Here is a 27011-nt window from a genome sequence, read left to right on the forward strand (position 1 = left end):
TGAACTACATTTGTTGTGGTGACCATTTCACAACATATACGTATATCAAATCATTATGTTGTACACCTAAAATTAATATTAAATATCCATTATATCAATTAAAAATACATTTTAAAAAGAAAAAATCTCTAAACAAGTCTGTGATATTTATAGGGCAACTGCGGTAGTACTGCAGCATCTCCAGTTGGGTCTTTACACAAATAAAACACCTCTGTTGATCATTTAGAACCCTGGTCCTGTTTGCAGAGGATCGTTTATCATCCTAGTCTTGCTCATTTGCACCCACGCATGCCTGAGAGTTCGCTAACCGTGGGCATTTTTACCTCTTACGTGGGTGTGCCCTCATTTACCAGTTCAGGACATGGCCTGCTGAGCTGAACATTTATTCTCACAGATGGTGCTAAAATAATACATGTTCTCAGCTGAGCAAAAAACCTGGGCAGGTGAGAAGAGTTTGTGATACAGGTTGAGAAGAATCCCTGTGAAAATCGGGTGAGAACTAGGGCATGGAACAGTCTGCATGTGTGGAAACATGTTATTTTAAAATTAAATGTCTTTGATAGAGTCAAGAAGTTGAGAGTGGAAGTATGTAAATATGTATAGTTGATTACTGTATCATCTCCAAATTCCACTCTTTGTTTATTCATACTCCATGGTAATTGCTTAGCGAGTCCTTTCTTAGTAACAGTGTATAAAGGGTTGAAGGGAGCCAGGCAAGACCAGACATTTTCAAGCCCCTTTCACCAGATCCCAAATAGCCAATTTTACACCTCAAAGTACTGAAACGGATATATCTTCCTAATAAGTTATTTACTTAGCAATTATTAAATAACAGGCACCCTGCTAAGCCTTTTACACATATCACACGATGTAAATTACATCCTGTTTCACCCTCGCAACTCACGAGGTAACATGCGAATTTTACCTAGATTCCACATCGGATAGTATTTGTGTGAAATAACATGTCGCGTGAATGTCTACTAGGAAGAGCTGAACAGACAAGTCACTCAAGTTTCCCTCAGCCCTTAGCCATTTTTGTAGATTTTAGCCGACAAACCAAAAGGGCAAAGCGCTGGACCTTTTTGATTGCTATAAGTTAAAAGATTTCCATTCAAGTTTAGCTTCGTTACCATTTTACAGAGAGTATGCTTGCTGCTAAGATGAAAGTCTCCATTTTTAAACGGGACGAGTAGGTTCCGGTCTCTGCCCTTAAACCCAATTCTCAGCGCCCAACTGAGGTGCCCTGGACTGAGGCGCGGTCTGGATGGGTCTGTCGGTCGTGGGGAGCCTCGGAACCCACGCAGTGGAAGAAAGAGGCGGGCGCTAGGGCCTGGGGAGAGAGCAGCAGACACCCACCGATTCCGGTTTCCGGGTTTGGCTTGCTGTCAGCGGCCCTCGTCACGTGAACATGCCGTCACGTGACAGCGTCTGTGGGCCTCGCGTAGGGGTAAAGCCGATCCGGTTGGATTGCAGGGAAAAGAGAGCGGTGGGGCAAGATGGCGACGCACCTGTCCTACGGGCGAGTGAACCTGAACGTGCTGCGCGAGGCGGTGCGTCGCGAGCTGCGCGAGTTCCTGGACAAGTGCGCGGGAAGCAAGGTGAGGGACAGTGCGCGGCGACACCGCCCTCCGGCGCCGTCCGGCCTGGCCTGATCAGGTCCCTGACCGCCTGGGCTTCAGGTGTACGAGGTTTCCTAGGGCTTCCAGGAGGAGAGCTGGCGGGAATGATAAGTCGGGGAGAGGAGCCCGCTGGTGGGGCCTGGGGCGTCCAGCCCGCAGTCCGCGTGGCATCGTGATTGTTTCATGGCAGCAGAATAAGCCACCGTGCTGTCTCAGCTCCTAGTGAACCAGCTTGTGGTCAGGTCGAGGGATGGATCTGGTGCCCCCCCAGCTCCCACCCCAGACACTGGAATTGGTGAGGCGGGCCCGGCCCAGGGACGTAGCTGGGCCAGTGTCCATTCATTACAATGATTATATGTGTCGTTACAAATCATACCCTCAAAAGTATGAAGCACCAGCACCTTACAACCTGCTGCACCCTCGGATTATGAGAAGTTGTAGCTATTTGAGGTTTTAACGTCGGCTTCCTTAAGTAGTATTGTTCCTCCTGTTAGACGTTTGTTAGCACCCACCTCACAATGGAATCAGAAACCGTAGATTAGAGACTTCATAGGATTTCTTTTAAGTGGTATTACCTTTTAAGTGGTATTACCAGTATTACTGGTACTTACCTCCAGTAAGTAACTGGCAATACAACTCTGAAGAGAAAGGGAAAATTGGGGAAACTCAGGAATCAGTATTAGAAAGAACAGGACCTCAAGAGGTAGAGTGGATGCTAGAAGCAATTGAGAGAAAACAAAAGCAGGCTAAGTCCTACGTGCCCAGTTCAAGCTCAGGAAATAAATCTGAAATCTGAATGAGATCATGGATTGTATCAATGTCAATATCCTGGTTGTAATACCTATTGTACTATAGTTTTGCAAAATGTTTCCATTGGGGGAAACTGGGCAAAGTGTACTAGGGGGTCTCTGTTGTTTCTTACAACTGAATATTAATCTACAGTTATATCAATAAAAATTTCAATTAAAAATGAAAGAAAAAGAAATCACACTGGATTTTAGCAGTAGTAGAGCCCCAGAGCACTACCCTGTGGGGTCATTAAGTCCTAGGTTGGAGTCCTGACTCCCTTATACTGTGTACGTCCAAGGTCCCTATATGGCCTTGGACGTTACTTAAACTTTCTGAGCCTTTAAAAATTTCCTCTTCTGGGACTTCCCTGGTGGCGCAGTAGTTAAGAATCCTCCTGCCAATGTAGGGGACACGGGTTCGAGCCCTGGTCCGGGAAGGTCCCACGTGCTGCGGAGCAACTAAGCCCATGCGCCATAACTACTGAGCCCATGTGCCACATCTGAAGCCGGTGCACCTAGAGCCCGTGCTCCGCAACAAGAGAAGCAACCACAATGAGAAGCCCCCGCACTGCAACAAAGGGTAGCCCCTGCTCGCCGCAACTAGAAAAAGCCCGCATGCAACAAGACCCAAAACAGCCAAAAATAAAAATTAATTAATTAGTTTAAAAAATAAAGTATACAATTCAATTTAAAAATTTTCCTCTTCTGTCAAAATAAGATTTGTAATACCTGTATCAGAGGTTTTAATTTTTATAATTCGATTATATGATACTTATATATAAAATACAAGTTGAGGACTTCCCTGGTGGTGCCGTGGTTAAGAATCCGCCTGCCAGTGCAGGGGACACGGGTTCGAGCCCTGGTTCATGCCGCGGAGCAACTGAGCCCTTGTGCCACAACTACTGAGCCTGCACTCTAGAGCCCGTGAGCCACAACTACTGAGCCCGAGTGCTACAGTTGCTAAGCCCGAGTGCCACAACTGCTAAGCCCGAATGCCACGACTCCTGAAGCCTGCGCACCTAGAGCCTGTGCTCCGCAACAAGAGAAGCCACCGCGGTGAGAAGCCGTAGCCCCCGCTTGGGAGAAAAAGCCTGCACGCAGCAAGAAAGACCCAATGCAGCCAAAAATAAATAAATAAATAAGCTAAAAAATAAAATAAAATAAAATACAAGTTGAGTTGTTGCAATTGGCAGTTTCCATATGGTTCAGTCTAATAATAATACCATGACACAGATACACAACAAAGTACAGTTCCTTCTTTCCTTTGAGGACAGTGATTAGGTCTTAACTTTCCCATTAGCACCAGTAACATCACTTGCCCTGATGCTATTTTTTTAAGACCTGTAGGATATGAATGTGACCAGAGCCAGTTACAATCTTTGTTACTGCAGACTTTGAGGCCAATAGTTCTACTACGTATGACTGCTATTTTCTGTTGATATTGTTGAAATTCCTGATATTAACTGTAATAAGAGAATGTTTCTCCCCTCTTATAGGCAATAGTTTGGGATGAGTACCTCACAGGACCATTTGGCCTGATTGCACAGTATTCACTACTGAAGGTAAATGAGCTATTTGGGTTTTGTTCAGGGATTGATAATTCTGTACTTTAGGGACCTCCCTGGCAGTCTAGCTGTTAAGACTCTGCGCTTCCACTGCAGGGGGCACAGGTTCGATCCCTGATCCGGGAACTAAGATCCCGAATGCCGCGAGTTGCGGCCATAAATTTAAAAATTAAATTAAATTAAATTAAAAAAAATAATAATTCTGTACTTTAGCAATAATAATAAGTTTACATTTCCTCCTGCGTAGTTGGCTTGCAAGGCTGTTTGGTTTTTATAAACACCGATACCAATGCCTGGCTAACATTTTGTATACAGCAGTCCTTCGGCTAATGATTCTATACTGATCCTAATTACTAGCATTGTATTATGTGACTGTTACCTGCTGTCTTTGGTAGCTCATCACATGAGAGACATTTAAATTCAGATACAGTAGCAGTGACTTCATCCAGAAACCTTGTCCGTTACACAGCTGGCTTTGGGAAATCTAAATTTTGATAACAAAGTATTGATGTACATTTGACTGGGAGTGTTTATGATGTCTGAGTCTGGATACCATACGTAAATTTCCGGGGTTTTGTTAACCTTTTGTGTGTGTGTGTTTTCCTAGGAACATGAAGTGGAAAAAATGTTCACACTTAAAGGAAGTCGTTTGCCAGCAGCTGATGTCAAGAATATTATTTTTGTTGTCAGACCCAGGCTAGAATTGATGGATATAATCGCTGAAAATGTGCTCGGGTATCTCTCAGAGCTTATGTTTGGGCCAAAAGAAGTGAATCCTTCTCATGGTTTTAATGTCCTGAGCTTTTCATTGTGAACCCCTTCTCTTGCCAGTACCTTGGAAAATGGTCTTTTGGAAAAGCTGGGACAGGCACGGAAGAATACAACGAAGGAAAGTGGGAAACTTGTGACATTGTTCAAACAGTTTGAGAGGGTGGTTATCATAAAACCCCATTCTTTCAGGACAGCTAAAAGTTTGGACGTGTATCAGTAGAAAGGACACTGATTTTAAAAACAGAAAACAAACAAAACACCTCTAATGGTTATACTGAATATAAGGTGCTTGAATTTCATAAGCAAAGTAAGAGCTGATTAAAATTTAATTTAGCATCCAGTCTAGGGAGAGGAAGTTCTCTCAGCCCAGTCTGTACTCTGTGGTATAATCGATTGACGTGACCCCTAAAACCTTAAAAGCATATGGGCTATTTTGAGAAGTCCAGTGTCGAGGAGAGATAGGAGCCAAGAGCGATGTTTCGTTTTAATATGAGATGCTGCGGCTGCATTGGTTTGGTTAAAGAACAGTTTGTTTTCAACAAGACACAGATATCCTGTTTCAATAAACCTGAGAGCTTTAATGCCCCCATAAATAGTTGAAGAGAAAGCTAGAAAATGCAGATACTGGCTATGAATCAATGCTTTCCTGTCAGGGGAAAAAAAAAGAGAGAGAGAGCGAGAAAGCGACTGTTAACAGTTTGGGTCTGAAAGTCAATGTTCATATGTTTATCTAGCCAGCATTTATTTAGTGCCACCCAGCATTTATTTAGTGCCACCTATGTGCCCGGCGGTTTGAATAAAGTAAGTGAAAGGGTCTGTGACTCTAAAGAGCTTGCAAGCTAACAAATGTTGCTTCTTTTGCAGTGAAGACAGACGTGGCCCAGCAAGAGACTTCCACATTTTGTTTGTGCCACGACGTAGCTTATTGTGCGAACAGCTGTTGAAGGATCTAGGTGTTTTGGGATCCCTTATTCACAGGGAGGAGTACAGCCTAGATCTCATTCCATTTGACGGGGATCTCTTATCCATGGAATCAGAGGGTGCGTTCAAAGTAAGTTTGGCGTTTTCTTGTTTAACGTCAGACTTTAATTTTTGCCAAGTTTGTGAGCATGATGGTCATGTTAATCTCAGGTGTACAGCAGAGTGCTTCAGTATTTTTGCAGATTGTATTCCATTACAGGTTATTACAAGATATTAGGTGTAATTCCCTGTGCTATACAGTCAGTCCTTGTTGCTTATCTATTTTATGTATTCTAATTTGTATCTGTGTATCCCATACCCCGCTTCCCCTCCTCACCGGTAACCACTAGTTTGTTTTCTATGTGTCTGTGAGTCGGTCTCTGTTTTGTGTATACATTCATTTGTATTATTGTTTTAGATTCCACATATGAGTGATGTTATATAGTATTTGTCTTTGTCTTACTTCACTAAGCATAACCTTCTCTAGGTCCATCCATGTTGCTGCACATGGCAATATTTCATTCTTTTTAGTTTTTTAAGGAACCTCCATACTGTTTTCCAGTGGCTGCACCAATTTACATTCCCACCAGCGGTGTAGGAGGGTTCCCTTTTCTCCACACCCTCTCCAGCATTTATTATTTGTAGACTTTTTTTTTTTTTTTTTGCGGTATGCGGGCCTCTCACTGTTGCGGCCTCTCCCGTTGCGGAGCACAGGCTCAGCGGCCATGGCTCACGGGCCCAGCCACTCCGCGGCATGTGGGATCCTCCCAGACCGGGGCACGAACCCGTGTCCCCTGCATCGGCAGGCAGACTCTCAACCACTGCGCCACCAGGGAAGCCCTGTAGACTGTTTTTTTAAATTAATTTTTATTGGAGTATAGTTGCTTTACAATGTTGTGTTAGTTTCTGTTGTGTAGCAAGGTGAATCAGCTATACGTATACATATATCCCCTCTTTTTTGGATTTCCTTGTAGGTTCTCATTAGCTGTCTATTTTATACATAGTGGTGTATATATGTCAGGCCCAATATCCTAATTCATCCCACCCTCCCTCCCCCCGCCTTGGTATCCATACGTTTGTTCTCTACATCTGTGTCTCTGTTTCTGCTTTGCAAATAACTGATGGCCATTCTGACCAGTGTGAGGTGATACCTCATCGTAGTTTTGAGTTGCATTTCTCTAATAATTAACGATGTTGAGCATCTTTTCATGTGCCTATTGGCCATCTGTGTGTCTTCTTTGGAGAAATGTCTATTTAGGCCTTCTGCCTATTTTTTGATTGAGTTGTTTGGTTTTTTGTTATGGAGTTGTAGGAGCTGTCTGTATGTTTTGGGAATTAAGCCCATGTCGGTCGCATCATTTGCAAATATTTTCTCCCAGTCCATAGGTTGTCTTTTCGTTTTGTTTATGGTTTCCTTTGTTGTGCAAAAGCTTATAAGTTTGATTAGGTCCCATTTGTTTATTTTTGCTTTTATTTCTATTGCCTTGGGAGACTGACCTAAGAAAACATTGGTATAATATATGTCAGAGAATGTTTTGCCTATGTTCTCTTCTAGGAGTTTTATGGTATCATATATTTAAGTCTTTAAGCATGGCACGTTTTTAGAATTGGGCATTTATCTTTTCGTTCTAAGAGTTTTAAGAATTCTTGATATATTCTGGATGCAAGTCTCTTACCAGATATTTGATTTGCAAATATTTTCTCCCATTCTGTGGGTTCTTTTCACTTTTTGGTGAAAGGGATATCTCAATGCACCAAAGATTTTAACTTTGATGAAGTTCGATTTATCTGTTCTTTTCTCTTGTTGCTTATGCTTTTGGTGTCGCATCTGATCTAAGGTCATGAATTTACTCCTATGTTTTCTTCAAAGAATTTTACGATTTTGGTCCTACATCTAGGTCTTTGATGTGTTTTGAGTTTATTTTTATCTGATGTGAGGTTGGGGTCCAACTTCCTTCTGCATGTGCAGATATGCATGTGGATATCCATGTGTTCCAGTACCATTTGCTGAAAGAGTATATTTTCCTCAGTTAATTGTCTTGGTACCCTTGTCGAAAATCAGTTGTCCCTAAATGTGTTTATTTCTGGTGTCTCAGCTCTACCCCACTGATCAACATGTCTTTCCTTAATGCCAGTAACACACTGTCTTGATAAATGTAACTTTGTAGTAAGCTTTGAAATTTGGAGGTATGAGCCCTTCAAAGTAGTGTATCACTTTTTTTCTTTCAGTTTGTGTTTTTTTAGTCTTAATAAATCCTTCTCTACCTGAAGACATAGAAAATCTTGTATTTTCCTTTAAAAGTTTTGAAGTTTTGCTTATCATATTCACGTCTTTAATTCAGCTTGAACCATGTGTTTGGAGTGTGTGGTGTGAAGTAGGGACTAATGTATTTTTATCTGTATTTTTCCATATGGGGCTTATTTATTTTTTCCATATAGTGCCAGTTGTTCCAGCGCCGTTTTTCCCCACTGATTATTTTCGGCATGTGTTTGTTAGCGAATATGCATATCTTTGTTCCCCAGTTCTGGATGGTTTTTCCAAATGGAATTTTAGATATTGGTTTTGTTTACAACTTTATTTCAAAGAATGCTTTCTCTCATAAGAATATTACTTTATGTTTAAAAAAGTAATTTGAAAATCTTTCGTAAACATAATCTGTGTACACGAAAATTTTCTTTGAGTAAGAAAGGGTACAGAATGAAAAGTAAGCCACTCTCCACCCAATTCTCAAAATGCCATACCTCCCAGAAGCAATCACTATTACTCGTTCTTTTTTATTTGTTTTTGGAAGTGCTTTAGGCAGCTACAGCTCATAGTATATATGAGCTTTTATTCAAATGGTAGCATATCCTATATAACTTCGGTAACTTGCTTTATTCTCTTAATAATATATCTTGGAGTCATTTTCTACCATCTATGAAAATACTTTTTTTTTTTTTTTTTTGCGGTACGCGGGCCTCTCACTGTTGCGGCCTCTCCCGCTGTGGAACACAGGCTCTGGACGCGCAGGCTCAGCAGCCATGGCTCATGGGCCCAGCTGCTCTGCGGCATGTGGGATCTTCCTAGACCAGGGCACGAACCCGTGTCCCCTGCATCGGCAGGCGGACTCTCAACCACTGCACCACCAGGGAAGCCCTGAAAATACTTTTTTATTCTTAGCTGAAGCTGCATACTGTTCCATTGTTTGGATGTACAATGATTTATTAAGTCAGTCCCCTTTTGAAGGACATTTTGTTGTTTCTCATCTTATGCTTTTAGAGGCAGTGCTACAGTGAATTACCTCATGCATAGATCACTGTACACGTGGGCCCTGTATCTGTAGGCTCTTTACCTGCCTTTGACATTTGTCTTTTGACTTAGCTTATGGTAGTTTTTGCTATGCGTACTTTCTTAGTGTAATCATATTTATCTGTATTTCCTTCTCTGAGTTATGCATATGTGACATTGATGCTGCTTGTCTGGAGACTAGAACTTTTGAGAACCACTGGTGTTGTGCAAAAAATTATTTGAAACTCTTTCTTCCCTAGTAAGTTGTTACAGTGACCACCGCTTTCAAAGAGTTAACCTGAGGAAGAACTAAGTGGCACCGCTGATGAATTTTATAACCAGGAGAGCTTCTTGGCTCTTCTTTTCAGCCATGTTTCCCACTGATTTGCTTACAGTAAATCTCTTCCAATGATGGTACAGATTTCCCGCCCCCCAACATTTTATATGAAAAATTTCAAATATACAGAAAAGTTGAAAGAAGGGTACAGTGAACACCTGTATACTCATCACCTAGGTTCTGAAATTAACATTTTGCTATATTGGCTTTATCACGTAGTTATAATGGTATACCCTCATGTAATTAATTCACATCCGTGTAATTAATGTGAATTGGTAGCAGCTGAGGAAAACTTGTCCTGGCATGACAAAACCTGTCCAGAGGAGAGATTTCCTGTTTATTTAACCGCTGGTTTGCAGAAAAAGAACAGAATTCTTTTCTGCTGAGAATTTCAAGCCCTTGGCTTATATATGTTCACTTAAGATTCTATTTTAGAAGTCAAAGATTTCGCCTGGATAATAAAGCTGAAAGTTCTACCTAATGTTAAATTCAAGTCCGGTTTCTGATAGAGTTGAGTTAATTTTACTTATTTATGTGATTTTAAACAGTGAGCATAATTTAGCTTTTCATGGCATCAGGAGGCACATGTAGATCTCTCTGTGCTTTGGGCTGTGATTATGATCGTCTTGAGCATCGCACTGCACAAAACGTGGGAATTAGAGTTCAGCTCATTGAACTCTAATGCTCAGTCACAGGGCTTAAACTACTGTGGCCTTCATATGTATATACAGAAATCAGTTTACATAAAATCTACCTACCTCCTTTGTAAAAACTGCAAGGTAGCGGACGGTAGAGGCCTCCCTTCCGAGGCGGCGGTGCGGGTGCTACCCGCTGGGGCTCAGCTGCCCCTGCGCCAGCCCGCGCATCCTTCCCTGCGAGGTCCCCGCGTGGCGCGACCAGGCCCAGTGGCACGGATGTTTCCATGCAGGCGATTTTGACAGCCATCATCCTACCAAGCTATTTTGAAATGTGATGTCAGTCTGGAGGACGGATAATATATAAGCCAGTTCTTGACACTGTCTTACACGGAAACATCTGAGACCATCGGCCCCCTTCACTTTGCCATTGAACATGATCCCTATAAGCATATAATACATAATTGTTGAAATGTAACTAAAATGTGGAAAATATGTATATCTTCTTCTGGCTCAAGGAATATTATTATACAAGAGTTAAAAACTGTGGCCTTTCATTTATACAAATGGAAAATTGTATTGACTTCTCTCAAGTAGTAAGGTAAGGGAAGAAAAATAAAGTTTTCTCCAGCCTATGCCCTCATCACAGTACCATATTTTTTTCTCCTTAAGACTTTCAAAGCAAAGTTTAAAGGACCTGCATGATTGAATGAGTTCATGTTGTCCTTTTAATAATTTTAGAACGTAAAGTTTTCTTTAAAAGGTCTTACTTCTTATATAGTGTGCTAGACTGGCTGGTGTTATGTGAGTGAAGCACTATAATTTTAGTTAAAATCAAAACCGCCTACCCTTTTTTCCCCCAACCTGAAGTAAGAATTGCCTACAATTAAGTCAAGAAAACAAACGCATTCCAAGTAGTTACAAGTACACCTGTTTAAAATTCATTTTCATTGGTTTGATAAACATAGAAAAACAAAACAAACAACACACAAAAATACTGCCAGGTATTCTATCGTGTAGGCATGTGGGACTTTGGGGTAAAAAAACATGTGTATTTAAATGTTAATGGGTATTAGCATTTGTCCCTCCGAAAATGTCCTCATGGCTTGAAATACCAGGTGATTCCACAAAGCACAGAATACAGGGATATTAGTACAAATAATCATCCCACCACCAATTATAATAGAGCAAAAAATTCAAGATTAATATGTCATCAACTTTTAAATTTTTTTAAAAAAGAATTACAAAAAGAATGTCTATAGTAATACAACTTTTTAAGTTTAAAAAAATGAATACGATATTGAGAGATATTCCCTAATATTTTTTTTTCTTGAATTTTTAGCTTAGCTCTGCTCTGATAGGGAGTTTTAAGTAATTTTTCAAGGAAGTATGTCTTCGGACATTCTTGAGTTGGACATGTCGTATGCAGTGAAATGTTAAAATCATCAGACTTGGAAGAGCCGCCAAGCACTCTCCCCAGGCTCTTTCCAGGCACAGCCCTCCTTCCTCCCTGGGTGGAGCACATGAGTCCCACCCTCTCGTGCTTAATGCCTCTAGTGTCCCCTCCCTCCTGGCTTTGGAGGCTAGAAGCACGTTGGGAGGGTCGGTGAGGGGTCTCTGGTACAGTGTTCCATTTTGACTTATGAGTGGATGATGATTGTAAAAAATAATAATAATAATCCAAACAATTTCTAATAATAAAAGCTAACATTTGTTAAGGACTTACTATATGTTTCAGGTACTGGGATGAAATATTTTACATGCAATTACCTCATTTAATCCGTATACTGTGTTGAATATACTCCCTTCTGCAGACAATAAATAGGCACAGAGAGGTTACCTAAGTGGCCGAGGGCACCAGTTGGGAAGTGACACAGCCGAGGTTCAGATCAAGACAACCAGAGTCGAGAACCTGTGCTCTTACCCACGTCAGAACTGCTAGAGTCTCTCTTCTCACTTCCTAGCTGGTTTTGTGTATATTTTTGGGTCCCTTTTTCCATGCAGAAAAGTATAATTTTGTCTACTTTACAAAATATACCCTGTATATTGTATAAGGTAAAATATATTTTCTGAAAATGAGATCACTCTCTAAAGACTCTTCAGCTACCCCTTTCTCATTTCTCAAGACGTTATGGCCTTCATTTGCTGTCAGTACATATGAAACTGGCGTCATGTTTGTAAAAACTGCCAGGTATTCTGTTGTGAGGTCATCTGGGACTTTGGGGGGTCAAGGAATATGTGCGCTTATGTGGCCCTCCCACGGTGTCCTCCCAGCCTTTACACTCACAATGGTGAATGAGAGAGCCCAGTCCCTGTGTCAGTCTTTCTTAATCAGTAGCTTATTCAAGAGCTGAAAAACTAAGAGGAGTGCCTTCCAGAAGGCTCTGCCATGGGAGAATTGCTGCCATAGCTGCCCCCGACGGCAGAGCTTTTGGCCTCCTGGCCTGGGCTGGACCCGAGTCTGCAGCTTCCTGGCAAAGTGGGGAATTAGTGGAAATGGTCTTACCCAGTGGCTGTGTAGTCCCAGCGCCAGATAGAGGTGGGTGCCTCACGCACCCAGATGACCGTGACCGTAACCGGCCCTTCGTCCCCGCAGGAGTGCTACCTGGAGAGCGACCAGACCAGCCTGTACCACGCAGCCAAGGGGCTGATGACCCTGCAAGCTCTGTACGGGACGATCCCCCAGATCTTTGGGAAAGGAGAGTGCGCCCGGGTGAGAAATGGCAGGTGCTTCTGGTGGTGGAGGAAGGGTCCCCTGGTCCCCAGGAAGGGAAGGAGTGGGAATCTGTTTACAAATACAGTTAATCCTTTTTATTTGGGAATTCACCTATTTGCTGAAATTTATTTGTAGCCCCCAAATCAATATTCACAGTGTTTTGTGGACATGCTCAGAGCAGCAGTAATTTGAGTTGTCCAGTGTGCATATTCCCAGCTGAGGTCACACAGAGCAGCCCTCTGCCTTCAGCTCATACCATAAACAAGTGTCCTTTTTGCCCCTATATAATGCCATGCGCTGCTCAGTGCCACTTTTTTTTTTTTTTTTTTTTTGCATTTTTGTGCTCTTTTTGATGGTGATTTTGCTGTTTAAAATGGCCCCCAAGGGTGGTGCAGAAGCACTGTCTAGTGCTCAGAGCGCAGGAAGGCTGTGATGGGCCTTAGGGAGAAATCTCGTGTTAGATGAGCTTCGTTCAGGCGTGCGTGATGGTGTTAGAGAATCAACGGGATATATTTAATGTGTCTTTAAACAGAAACACACATAAGACAAGGTTATATATTGATCAGATGACAAAAATGTTATAACCAGAGATTCGCGGCACCCTAACCCTGATTGCTTCTCGGGGCAGTGGTTCGGTATTTGCTGATTCAGTTTTCACAGCAACTTTATGGAACAGAACTACTGTGAGTAACAGAAATAGACTCTCTGAATTATGCCCCATTGAGAAGTAGCTGCTGCCACTGGCTAAAGTGTAAGTGTTGGGACAGGTGGCCAACAGCGAACGCTTTTCTGTAGCTGCTTATTTCTTATCCATCTCACTCTTCCACCGTTTTTCTCCTTTTTTCACTTTTTTGATTCTTTCCATTTTTAGCCGAATATTTTAATCTGCTTATTCCCAGGAGGGTCCCACCTGATCCCATGTTTTGTTTCCAGCAAGTGGCCAATATGATGATCAGGATGAAGAGAGAGTTCACAGGGAGCCAGAACTCGATATTCCCTGTTTTTGATAATCTCTTGTTGCTCGATCGGAATGTGGACTTGCTAACGCCTCTTGCCACTCAGCTTACGTATGAAGGACTCATCGATGAAATTTATGGCATTCAGAACAGTGAGTAAAGTAACACCTACTTTTACTAATAGGTAATCTGATAAAAATACCCAAAAGGCCGTTTTTTTAGAAGGTGCTTCCTTTTCAAATAAATCAGAGAATATTTGAAAAAAATAAAAATGCTGACTTTAGACCTGCAGACGCTAGGATTAAACGACATCTGAGGGACTTCCCCAGCGGTCCAGTGGTTAAGACTTCATGCTTCCAATGCAGGGAGCACGGGTTCAGTCCCTGGTCAGGAAACTAAGATCTTGCATGCTGCACTGTGTGGCTAAAAAAAAAAAAAAAAAAATTAAATGACATCTGAGCAAACTACCATTGTCCGCCACACAAGGGCTGGCAGCTGTTGACTGCACAGGACTGTGCTTGCCCGCTGTGAGCAGAGGCCAAGGGCTAAATAAACAGATGGCTCTGCAGTTGGAGAACATAGATGCCGTGGCAGGCAGTTGTTCAGGAAAGCTTCTGGAAGAGGTGGCCTTGGTACTGGGTTTGGAAAGAGGGGTAGAGTTTGGGGGGGTTGCTGGTGAGGGGCAGGTGGCATAACACCTGCAGGGAACCATGGGACGAGCAGCTTGCTGAGGCAGAGAGCACAGCTGGGACACTGTGGGGAAAAGGCTGATACGGGAGGTTGGGACACTCGAAAGAAGATTTGAAGGCCTGCTAGAGTTTAGGCCTGACAAACTGTTGCGGTCAGAGGTCACAAATGTTTTATTTGGTTTTGGTCCGCATGATGTTTGTCTGTTTATTTCTGTCAGCATTTAAAATTGGAGACAATTTTTAGTAATAATCCTGATGGATGCCATGTCTTTTTTTAAATTTATTTTTATTTCTTTGGCCATGCCACGCGGCTTGCGGGATCTTAGCTCCAGGGATCAAACCCAGGCCCTCGGAAATGAAAGCACGGAGCCCTAACCACTGGACCGCCAGGGAATTCCCATGTATGCCATGTCTTTAAAAACATCTGAAGCTCAGGCGACCCCGAGGTCACATTCCCACATTGCAGCTGGTGCCCAGTGGAGCTCCCGCTTTAGACAGGCCCCTGTCTCCAGTTTACGACAGGTCCCACCACTCCCTCTGTCCCATGCAGGCCCCCTTCTCTGGTTTCCATCAGCCCCTGGCCTCTATTGCCATGCTGAATTACATCACAGGGAGCCAAGGAACAGCCTAGAAGGAGAAAACACAGAGACAGAAAACAGAGGAGTGGTGGCCAGGACTCTAAGAGGATGGGGAGTGACTGCCTATTGGGTATGGGGTTTCCTTTTGGGATAAAAAGGTTCTGGACCTAGGTACTAGCTGTGGTTGTACAAAGTTGTGTATGTACTAAATGCTACTGCAGTGTTCACCGTAAAATGGTTAAAATGGTAAATTTTATGTTATGTGTATTTTAACCACAAGGATGGATAGGTAGCCGAGGGAATGGGTGAAGACACAGCCACGAAGAGGGGTTTCCACAAAACAAAGAGTCTTTAATGATAAAGTTGTAAAAAATCTTATTTTTAAATTATTTGTTCCAAAAGATGACATCTTAAATACTTTTTAAAACTCCATTTCATTGACAGAGGAGTTCTGTGCTGGAGAGTGGGTGGGAGTCAAAGAAACGAGGTAGCAGGGCTGTTGGAAAAAAAAAAAAAAAAACAGAAGGAAACAAGGGTGCCTCTCCTCTCATGGTCCCAGAGAGTGAAACACCCAGGAGACCATTAAAGGGAGCTAGAGTTTAGAGCAGGGAGATGACCTGTGAGGCAGCCTCAGGGGGCTCTAAGACAGGTGAGAGGTAGGAGGGGATTCCCCAAGAAGAGAAGGAATATGTATAAATTCACAGTTTCTCTGCAGCAAGTTTTTTCCATAATATGAGTCAAATATCAATTAAGGGAAAATTGGAAAAATAAAGAAGGAAAACATAGATCTCCCATTATCCCTGAAGCCCTACCCCCCAAACCTCGGGACAGCCAATGTTAATATTTTGGTATATTTCCTTATAGTCTTTTTCTATGCAGAGTTGATTTTAGTTAACAAAAAATAAATAGCATCAGCTTGTCCAAATTATTCTGAGCCTCTTTTTTTGTCGTTTTTTTTTCACCGCGTGGCTTGCGGGATTCCCCAACCAGGGATTGAACCCTGGCCCTCGGCAGTGAAAGCACGGAGTCCTAACCACTGGACCGCCAGGGAATTCCCTGAACCCCTTTTTTGATTTGGTATAATATGAGCATTTTCTCAGCATATGCATAATTTTAACAGCTTAATTAAAATCCATAATATATATTATACCATGGTTTGCATAATCCTTCCCCTAATGTTGGGCATTTTAGGTTATTTGGGGTTTTTTTTATGGTTATAAAAGCATCTGTATACAAAAAATTTTTTTCGTATAGCATATTACTTTCTTTCGCTACATTCTCTGATGCGGGATTTTGAGGTCAAAGTTGTTAATGTTATAAGGCCCTTGATTCATATTGCCAAGCTTCTTAGAGTTAAACTGGCTTATAGGCAACTCATAAGGGCGTGTGGGGTGTTCCCGGAAATGGTGACTAAGTTGGTTTGGCAGGAACAGAGACGGGAGAAGAGGGTTAAGGCTACTTAGTGGAGGGGCTGGATGCTGTGCTGAGGAATTTGGGAGCTTGTTCTAGAGCGGGGTGGACAACTTCTGTAAAGAGCCAGATAGCGGTAGCTCCAGTGGCGCCATCGGTTAGCGCACGGTACTTATAAGAGCCAGATGGCAAATATTTTAGGTCATGCAGTGCCTCTGTGGAATCTCACTTCTTCTTTATAATGTGAAAGCAGCCCCAAATGAGACACAATGAAAAGGCATGGCTTTGTGCCAATAAAACTTTATTTATAAAAACAGGAAGTGGGCTTTCAAACTATTTTCGACAACAACCTATAGTAAGAAATATATTTTATATCATGACCTAGTACATGCACACATATGTGTGTGTGAAACTGAAGCAACATTTTATTTAAAAACAAACACCCTACTTCATGTGATGCACTATGGTATTTAATGTTTTGTTTGTTTATAATGCTAATTACAACCCACCAACTTGATTTCATGATCTACTAATAGGACATGACTTACAGTTTGAAAGATGCTGGAAGATAATGGGGAGAGCCTTGTAATTTTTTTTAAGTGAAAAAGTAACCTGATCCCTGAATAAGTTCAGGAACTGGTCATTGCTGCAGTGATTCAGATAGGTGCCCCCAAAGAAAAGTGGAGCCATGATATGAATATTAAAGAGTCACTACATTCTGTACTTTGATCGTGGAAAAATCAAAACCTCAGTGCTATACTCCAGTTTTTTTCTAAAGCCGGCTTCCATCCTCTCCTAAGTTGGAAGATTCTGTTTTGTGCCTGAGCACTTGACTGGTTCTTCCATTAAGTGCGCACAGAGCCTTGTTCCCTTCCACTGTTGTTCAGGTTACGTGAAATTACCTCCGGAGAAATTTGCACCTAAGAAACAGGGCGATGGTGGTAAGGACCTTCCCACGGAAGCAAAGAAGCTTCAGCTGAATTCTGCGGAGGAGCTGTATGCTGAGATCCGAGATAAAAACTTCAATGCAGTGGGCTCCGTGCTTAGCAAGAAAGCAAAGGTGATCTCTGCAGCGTTTGAGGTGAGACGGTTTGGTTGTCCTCCTGGTTCTGGCTAGACTGCCCACCCCACGAAGGAAGGGCGAGCTGCCAGAAGTGCAGCCACTAAGTAGAGCTGCAGTTCTCATCCTGAGAAACCGCAGGCTCAGCCGTTGGAGGACCCAAGAGTTTCTTTTTAAACTTCTTCCCAGACCCATGAGAAAAGGTATTAATTTTTTCTCCTTTTGGGGGAGAAAGGGGTAGTGTTTGCAGTTTACATGCTTTCACCATAAATATTTGTTTTACCTTCCTTTTAATTATTTCCTATCTCACTTAAGAGGAAGGCAGCTGTTTAAAAAAAAAAAAAAGAGGAAGCCAGCTGTACTCTAAATAAAATATCCTCTATAATAGAACTTGCAATTTGGGCCAAAAGCTCCCAGTTTAACCAACATGCAGGGGAACGCTGCAGATGCGGTAGGTGATAATAAGAGTGAAATCCCAGCAGCCCAGAGCTTTTAAATTGGCAGCTTCATTATCACCTTCCTGCCTCCTCTTGTCCCACCACTGATTTATTCTTGGTTAAGCTCATTTTTGAAACATGTGAATTCAGTAAGATGCTGAACTCTGCGTATTTAATCTTTGGAAACATAAATCGGGAGAATTTTTGAAGGCTGATTTTTTTTTTTACTGAGTGTGTATTCCAGGTTTCATCTTTCTTAGGAATTGTGTTTGCTAGTTGATTTTCTTCAAATTTCTGAAGTTACTTTTGGCTTAAATTACTAAATTTTGCAAAAAAAACAATGTTCTCATCACCCAGTAAGGTTCTCTTTATTCATGGACAGTATTCAAGATTGAGGTTCAGCAGTAAGAATGGATTTTTTTTTCTATTACGGAGGAAACATTTTGCCGTTTATGTTCCCCTCTTAACATGTCTTTGTTTTAGTTTTTTACTCAGAAATGTTTGTGGACAACCTAGTACTGTCCCCCACAAATACTAATCACAATATGATCAGATGCCTGGAAAGAAAAAACATGAGGCATTTGCTCCCTTAAAAAGTACTAACGCGGGTTTCCCTGGTGGCGCAGTGGTTGAGAGTCTGCCTGCCGATGCAGGGGACGCGGGTTCGTGCCCCGGTCCAGGAGGATCCCACATGCTGCAGGGCGGCTGGGCCCATGAGCCATGGCCGCTGGGCCCATGAGCCATGGCCGCTGAGCCTGCGCGTCCGGAGCCTGTGCTCCGCAACGGGAGAGGCCACAACAGTGAGAGGCCCGCGTACCGCAAAAAAAAAAAAAAAAAAAGTACTAATGCAGTGAACGGGAACAATGAGCCTATCTTTTCTGTTTTTCTGGGTCACGTTGGAGGTGGGTTTGGCCTGATTTATTTGTGTTCTGTTCTTTCACATTAGTATAAATTAAATGTCCTCTAAGCAGTACAAAGAACAGAGTACTGAAAATATTTTCCCCGCTCAACGGTTCTGCTGTTTTACCCGTTTCAGGAGAGGCACAACGCCAAGACCGTTGGGGAGATCAAGCAGTTCGTTTCGCAACTGCCCCACATGCAGGCAGCAAGGGGCTCCCTCGCAAACCACACCTCGATTGCAGAGCTAATCAAAGACGTAACTAGTGAGTATCCTTGGGAGTGATGGTGCTCACCTGGGCCTGACTTGCATGCACCATGACTGACACCGTGATCACTGGCACCACAGTACTCCTTTGGGAAGGTCAGCTCTGTTTTAACACCATATGTTATTCTCAGCGTTAAGTATTCAAATGTTTATAGTCAAAAATGTTCCCTTTGTGGTTAGCTCAATTTTTTTCATTATTAGAATCACATAATCATATGATAAAATATTTGGAATGTCAAAAAGAGAAAAAAATTCTTCCCATAACATGAGGCGGTTAATTTTTTCAGTCTGGTATTTTTCCTGTTGTTAAAGATTAATTAATTAGAGCAGCATCATGTTTCTGTTTTAGTTCTTGTTTTTCTCTTGAAGACTCTCTGCAGAATTGGTAGAGAGCATATGTTAAGTATTTTGAAAGGGCTTGGAAGATGTGTGTTTACTCATTAAAACACAGGCTGTAAAAGCTGAGTTGGAGATTGTTCAATGCCCTGTTTTATAAAGTATACTTTGAATCTTATATAAGAGTGTTGGAAAATCAATCCATTGTTTTCATATTAATAGAAGTGGAAATCAAGTGAAACTGGGTTGGATCTGATGATGCCAGTTAAAATGGTCTTTCAAGATTAGCTTTCATTGATACTGAGAAAAAATTCTTGAGTCCTTATGAAAATCCTAAGGATAGCAAAGGGGTACAGTGGTCGACTATTTCTAGATGTAATTTAGGAGCTCAGGATTGTAGGGGTTTCCATGTTTCTTAGAAGATTCTTGTCAGGTGACGATTTGAACTTTTTGCTTGCTTTCCTTTTTGTGTGTCTCGTTTCTTAATCATGCTCTGTGTATAAAAGGGTTAACATTAATTTCTTAGTTACAAATTTGCTAATTCCATTTTAGCTTCTGAAGACTTCTTTGATAAATTAACAGTGGAGCAGGAGTTTATGTCTGGAATAGACACTGATAAGGTATGTGTACAATAAAACTGTTCTAACAAATAATTGATATCTTATCAAACATAAGATTATAGGTAGAAAAGCAGTTGCTTTGATTCCCATGCCTTGTCTGCTTTTTTTTTTTTTAAGATGTTGGGGGTAGGAGTTTATTAATTAATTTTTTTATTTTTGCTGTGTTGGGTCTTCGTTTCTGTGCGAGGGCTTTCTCTAGTTGTGGCAAGCGGGGGCCACTCTTCATCGCGGTGCGCGGGCCTCTCACTATCGCGGCCTCTCTTGTCGCGGAGCACAGGCTCCAGACGTGCAGGCTCAGTAGTTGTGGCTCACGGGCCTTGTTGCTCTGCGGCATGTGGGATCCTCCCAGACCAGGGCTCGAACCCGTGTCCCCTGCATTGGCAGGCAGATTCTCGACCACTGCGCCACCAGGGAAGCCCCTTGTCTACATATATTTTAAAGAGCAAATGCAAAATGTGAAAATAGAGATTTCATCAAGTATCAAATATTTAACATTATCCTATGAAGGCACTTTCTGCAGTGCACGGAGAGGTGAGACCCAGCCCCTAAAATCAAAGACCTTTAAGGACTATGATAGATAAATGAATAGATTTGCTTTCTGAGAGGATTGATCATATAATTTCCCTTAAATATTCACTTCTATTACTAAATTTAAAATTACTCGATTTATGAAAATTCCCATCTTCTAAAAAGATTCCTGTCACTTTATGCTGATAAATGGCTGCTGTTATAGTCACACACCCGGGACATGCAGCAGCCTCTCCCGAGGTTGTCCGTGGAGACAGGTGAGTCCAGACAGGCCGCTGGATTGCCTGCGTGTGCCCTCAGTGCCCTGTGCTCCCCGTCGCTGGTGTGTCTGCATGGTGACGGGGGTGCGTGTAGCAAGGGCAGAGGAGCTACTTCGGAGGGGGCTTAGGGACAGTGAAAAAAAGAAGGAACCGCTCTCCCACGCATCTCTTTTTTTTTTTTTCATTTTTTATTTTATGTTGGAGTATAGTTGATTAACAACGTTGTGTTAGCTTCAGGTGCACGGCAAAGTGATTCAGATATGTATATACATACATATACACACGTATATATAGGAATAGATTATGGTATCTATTCCTTTTCAAATTCCCTTCCCATCCAGATCACCACACAATATTTGACTTTGAAAAATAATAGTGAATATCAAGTTCTTTAGGTCCCCAAACCAGATGCTGGTACCGGTATATATTTTGTTTCCAGGTCAACAGTTACATTGAGGATTGTATTGCCCAAAAACATCCACTGATCAAGGTGTTAAGACTGGTTTGCCTCCAATCCGTGTGCAATAGTGGACTCAAACAAAAAGTTTTGGATTATTACAAAAGAGAAATCCTGCAGGTCAGTATAATTTTAAATTACTAATTTGCCAGGGGAGAAAACATCTTTTTAAAAAAATACTTCCCAAAGCTGCTATTTTGGTATAGTGTTTCCACTATCTTTTAAATTTTTTAATACGTGGAGGGATTGTCCTTGGTATTCATTGTTTACTGTGTTTGCATAATAATAACAATAGCTAATGTTTAGTGAGCTTTTACTATGTGCCAGGCTCTATTGGAAGAGCTTTGTGTGCATTCATTTGTTTAATCCTTACAACGGCACTGAGTTGTATACTCTTACCATCCCCATTTTATGGATGAGAAAACTAAGGCACAGAGTAGTGCCGTAACCTGCCCAAGGTCACCAGCTAGTATGTGGCAGAGCCAGGGCTAAAACCCAGGCAGCCAGGGTCTAGTGCTCTTGTTGTTAACCCATCTGTTCGATGGAGGAAGGGAACGTTTTGCACATTTCTGATGATGATTCTTTAGCCAACTTACTTAAATCAAGCCTGTTACTTTATATAAGGAAAAGCCCACCATTGTTTTTAAAATTCTCCCTTCTGTTTAAAAATGTCTCAGGCACTATTTCTTTGCTACTACCAGTCACAGTTGCGTATGTTAGTGGTAAACCTGAATACTCATTCAGGTTGGGTCTTGGGGGTTTTTGTTTGTCTGCCGTTTGCCTTTTAAACAATTACACAGATGACACGTGCGTTCTCACCATATAACGTTCAAACAAAGCAGAAGTCCCTGGTGCAAACCATGACCCTCCCCCGCCCCCCTCCCCCCATGTCCCTCCCTGGAAGGGACCAATGTCAGCAGTTTGGTTTGTGTGCTTCCAGATTCCTGTCTTTGCATCTATGTACAAAGAATGTTTATATACACAGACCATGGGGCGAGACCAGCTGGATCCACGTCCCAGCTCCGTTAGTCATTAGCTGTGTGACCTTGGGCAAGTTATTTAAACCTCTCTATAAAATGGAGATAATAGTGGCTACCTCGTGGGGTTATAATAAGAATGACTGAGTAATGTATGTAAAGCACTTAGAATACACCAGTGCCCCCCCGTAGAAAGTATTATATAAGTGTTAGCTATTAGTATTACTTACTATACCTTTTTTAACAAAAATAAAATCCGACTATACGTAATAGCCTTCTTATATTTTTTTTTGTCCTGAAGAATAAATCCAGAAGGTCTTTCTTATCAGGATGTATAGATCTGCCTCTTTCTTTTTTAAATAGCTAATTATATCCCGTATAAAAATATACTATAATTTATTTGATGCTGACTTAAGTTGGGTCCATAAATTCTGACTTTAAAGTAAAAAATTTACACCATTCTTTGAGGGATCCAGTGAGCTGGATTTGCTGTAATGGCAAGCAGTTTTAGGGCAGGCTTCATCCCTGCCCTGCACCTGTGCCCATGGATGGTCATTGCCTGGACTTCAGTAACATGCCCCAGGGTACAAACCAGTGGATTCGTTGCAAGTGCTCTTTTTTTTTTTTTTTTAATTGAAGTAGAGTTGATTTACAATGTCATGCCAATCTCTGCTGTACAGCAGAGTGACTCAGTTACACACATAGAGACACTCTTTTTTTTCATATTCTTTTCCCTGATGGTTTATCACAGGATATTGAATATAGTTCCCTGTGCTCTACAGTGGGACCTTGTTGTTTATCCATCCTATATATAATAGTTTACATCTACTAACCTCAGACTTCCAGTCCTTCCCTCCTCACCCCCCTTCCCCTTGGCAACCACAAGTCTGTTCTCTATGTCTGTGACTCTGTTTCTGTTTTGTAGATGGGTTCATCTGTGCCATATTTTAGATTCCACATGTATGTGATATCACATGGTATTTGTCTTTCTCCTTCTGACTTATTTCACTGAGTGTGATAATCTCTAGTTGCATCCATGTAGCTGTAAGTGGCATTATTTCATTCTTTTTTATGGCTGAGTAATATTCCATTGTATATATGTACCACATCTTCTTTATCCTTTCATCTGTCGATGGACATTTAGGTTGTTTCCATGTCTTAGCTATTGTAAATAGTGCTGCTGTGAACATAGGGATGCATGTATTTTTTGAATTATAGTTTTGTCTGGATATACGCCCAGAAGTGGGGTTGTTGGATCATATGGCAACTCTATTTTTAGTTTTCTGAGGAGCCTCCATACAGATTTCCATTGTGGCTGCACCAACTTACATTCCCACCAACCGTGTAGGAGGGTTCCCTTTTCTCCACACCTTCTCCAGCATTTGTTATTTGTAGACTTTTTAATGATGGCCATTCTGACCAGTGTGAGGTGGTACCTCGTTGTGGCTTTGACTTGCATTTCTCTAATAATTAGTGATGTTGAGCAGCTTTTCACGTGCCTACTGGCCATGTGTGCATGGAAGTGCTCTTTTTTGAAAGTCGCAGAAACCGTTTTCCTGATTCGACTTCTCTTGCAGACGTACGGCTATGAGCACATATTGACCTTACACAACCTAGAGAAGGCTGGCCTGCTGAAACCACAGACGGGGGGCAGAAACACTTACCCAACCATCCGGAAAACGTTACGCCTCTGGATGGATGATGTAAACGAGCAAGTAAGACGCTCCTGCTCTTCGGCTCATTTGAGCTCCCAGTTAACGGGTTATTGCAACGACACAAGCTACTTGATCTCCGCATCCACCTTGCTTTCTAACGACAGTTTTCTAATGTTTTGGAGAAAGTCGTGCATTCGTGTGGATCCCAGCAGGAAGCAGAGGGTGCTCTTGCACTGGGTAGTTTGAGGGAGTTCCCTAAAGACGGGGTGGACCGGGGAGAGGCAGTGCAGTGGGGAACCTTCCCCAGCCGAGGCCTGAGGGCAGGGGAAGGGGGCTGTTCCAGAACCGGGAGAGGAGAACTGTGTGGCCAGGCCGTCTGACAAGCCGAGGGACACAGCCAACCTCTGGCAGCACCACAGAGGGGAAGTCAGGGCAACAACTCACGCTGCCATCTTCTCTCCAGTTTCCAGCTGGTACAGAGCCCATGGGGCTGCCTCTGGGGCACAGAGCAACAAGGAGAAATGCGGGAGGGTCCAGCACAGATCCAGCACAGGGAGAGCAAACAGTGGGAGGCAAGGCTCCTCCCACATCCAGCCTCAGGTTCCCCTCAGAGGCGAGCACCGTAACGAGGCGAGTTTGTAGTCTATCCTTCCAGAAAGATTCTACGTACAGACAAACATTTTTACGTAAATGGTGCGTATTCTATACCACTGGTCTCCAAAGTAGGGTGCGCTTTGCTTTATATTTATTATTTACTCCAATCATCCTAAGTTTCATTTTTCTTATTTTTTGGTTTTTCATAAGGGACTTGATTAGGCTGCGTCTTGCCGCAAAAGCTAACAAACAGTCTCCTGCCTCAGTAGCAAAATTGGATTGTTTTTGTCCAGTGGGAATATAGATAATCTTAATTCCTGTGTTGTACAACGTAAGTTGTAGATTAGTTCAGCTCTTCACGGCGCTGACCACTTTCCCCACCCCACCCCCACTTAACACTGTATCTTGAAGAGCCTTCTGTGATCTCCTCATTCTTTTAAGTTCTTTTTAACTGCTACCTAGGGACTTCCCTGGCGGTCCAGTGGTTAGGACTCTGAGCTTCCACTGCAGGGGGCCTGGGTTTGATCCCTGGTCGGGGAACTAAGATCCCTCAGGCTGAGCGCCAAGGCCAAGAATAAAATAAAATAATTTTTTTTTAACAAGCTCTTTTTATTTATTTGTTTGTTTGTTTGTTTATTTATGGCTGTGTTGGCTCTTCGTTTCTGTGCGAGGGCTTTCTCTAGTTGTGGCAAGTGGGGGCCACTCCTCATCGCGGTACGCGGGCCTCTCACTATCGCGGCCTCTCTTGTTGCGGAGCACAGGCTCCAGACGCGCAAGCTCAGTAATTGTGGCTCACGGGGCTAGTTGCTCCGCGGCATGTGGGATCTTCCCAGACCAGGGCTCGAACCCGTGTCCCCTGCATTGGCAGGCAGATTCTCAACCACTGCGCCACCAGGGAAGCCCCTAAAATAAAATAATTTTTTAAATTAATTGCTACCTAGTGGTTTTTCAGATACATCTTATTTTATGATTTATCAGATTTCTACTGATAGAAATTCAGGTCGTTTGCAGTCCTTTGCTAGTTCGCACAGTGTTGCAGTTAATATCTTTGTGCTTTGGTCTTTTGTCCTCTAGAGTACAAGCCCCTCTGTGGGATAAGTGCCTGAAAGTGGAATTGCTGTGTTCAAGGGTTATATTCTCGGCTAGGGAGTTCCACTTTACCGTCCAAGAAGTTTCTTGCCAAACCAAGTAACAATTTTTCATCTTCAGTACCTATAGATGCTTTGAGTGGCTGTTGAAGATTTGAGTCAAAAGTAAACCTTTGGCTGCTAAGAGCAGAGCCCAGCAGGGGTGGACTGGAACAGGATATTTTGATATTGCAGCAGGATATTTCAATATTGGAGCAGGCTATTTCGGGGGTTTGTGTTTCTGCCTTCAAAGCCAAATCAAATAATTTTGGGTTACCCCACAAGCCACAGTTAGGCAGCTATACGTCTCTCTCTCTCACCCTCTCTGCAGGCCTTTTTTCCTTTAATTATTTAACAGAATCCCACGGACATATCGTATGTGTACAGTGGTTATGCCCCTCTCAGCGTGCGCCTGGCCCAGCTGCTTTCCCGGCCCGGCTGGCGCAGTATTGAGGAAGTTCTGCGCATCCTCCCAGGGCCCCACTTTGAGGAACGGCAGCCGTTGCCCACAGGGCTACAAAAGAAACGTAAGTCCACGGCCCGTATCCACAGATGATTATGTAGTGTTAGTGTGCTTTTCACGTATTATGCAATTGCTTTGTAAAATACATTGTAAAGTACTTAGGAGTCAGAGTCCGATATACACACCTCTTTTGTTAGTTGTGAATTATATTGTAAGCACTAGGACCCACTACTCCCTCAGGAGAAGCCGCTTTCAACCTCTGAACTGAGGATCTCAGAAGTTAGAAAAAACATTGAGATCAAAATCATGGTCCTGAGTTTCAAATGAATTGTCTGTACCAAGACATATATGACTCTTTTTCCTTAGGAATGGTGTAATTTTTTTAAGAGGTGGGGAGAGAAGCATCAATAATAATTCTTCATTCTGAAATGTTTTTATTTTAGGTCAACCGGGAGAAAACCGAGTCACTCTGATATTTTTCCTCGGGGGTGTAACCTTTGCTGAAATTGCTGCCCTGCGATTTCTTTCTCAGCTGGAAGATGGAGGTACAGAATACGTCATCGCCACCACTAAGCTAATAAACGGGGCCAGCTGGATAGAGTCGCTAATGGAAAAACCTTTCTAGGGCGTTCAAAGGAGACTTACCGGTGAACCGCAGAATAAACTCCTTTAAAGAAGTTGCTGGAAGGAAGTACAACCCCATGGAGGAATAACACGAGATACAGAATTTACTTTGGGGTCAGCTTCTTAAATTACGCTGTTTTCTCCTTTCTGATTGTCTTTTGTGTTCCTAATTTCTTAAAGAAAGAAGAATGGAAGAGAATCAGCCAGGGTAAAAGACATAACAGTTTTTAATGTTCTGAGCTCAGGATCTTCATTAGAGACCTCTGGAAATACATTAAGGATGGTGGGATGGATAATCTATACAGCCACACAGATGGGTCCAGTTCTTAAGAAAGCAGGGACCAAGCAGGTAAAAAATGAAAATAAAAGTGGAAGGTCCGACCCCTAATAAATAGTGCTGAATTTCTTAAAGGTGC

General features: G+C 42.4%; 1 protein-coding gene across 7 annotated transcripts; it reads left to right on the plus strand.

Annotated features, from left to right (window-relative positions):
* Window positions 1–1496: 1496 nt before the first annotated feature.
* VPS33A (VPS33A core subunit of CORVET and HOPS complexes) lies at window positions 1497–26743 on the plus strand (the record flags this gene model as incomplete). Of its 7 annotated transcripts, none has more annotated exons than XM_079717047.1 (13): window positions 1497–1598; window positions 3904–3969; window positions 4580–4707; window positions 5608–5863; window positions 12540–12656; window positions 13593–13767; window positions 17180–17373; window positions 18826–18952; window positions 19843–19910; window positions 21138–21275; window positions 23710–23847; window positions 25867–26035; window positions 26415–26743. In XM_079717047.1, 13 exons carry the CDS (start codon window positions 1497–1499, stop codon window positions 26594–26596), a joined length of 1860 nt encoding a protein of 619 aa, XP_079573173.1. In that variant the 3' UTR covers window positions 26597–26743. The 7 variants fall into 7 exon arrangements, with proteins under 7 accessions (XP_079573173.1, XP_079573174.1, XP_079573175.1 ...); XM_079717048.1 differs by having other exon boundaries at window positions 5608–5794; window positions 12540–12670; window positions 13559–13767; XM_079717049.1 differs by having other exon boundaries at window positions 5608–5794; window positions 21138–21279; window positions 23672–23847.
* Window positions 26744–27011: the final 268 nt, after the last annotated feature.

The sequence above is a fragment of the Hyperoodon ampullatus genome (genome assembly GCF_949752795.1).
Source record: "Hyperoodon ampullatus genome assembly, chromosome: 13".
NCBI lineage: Eukaryota > Metazoa > Chordata > Mammalia > Artiodactyla > Ziphiidae > Hyperoodon > Hyperoodon ampullatus.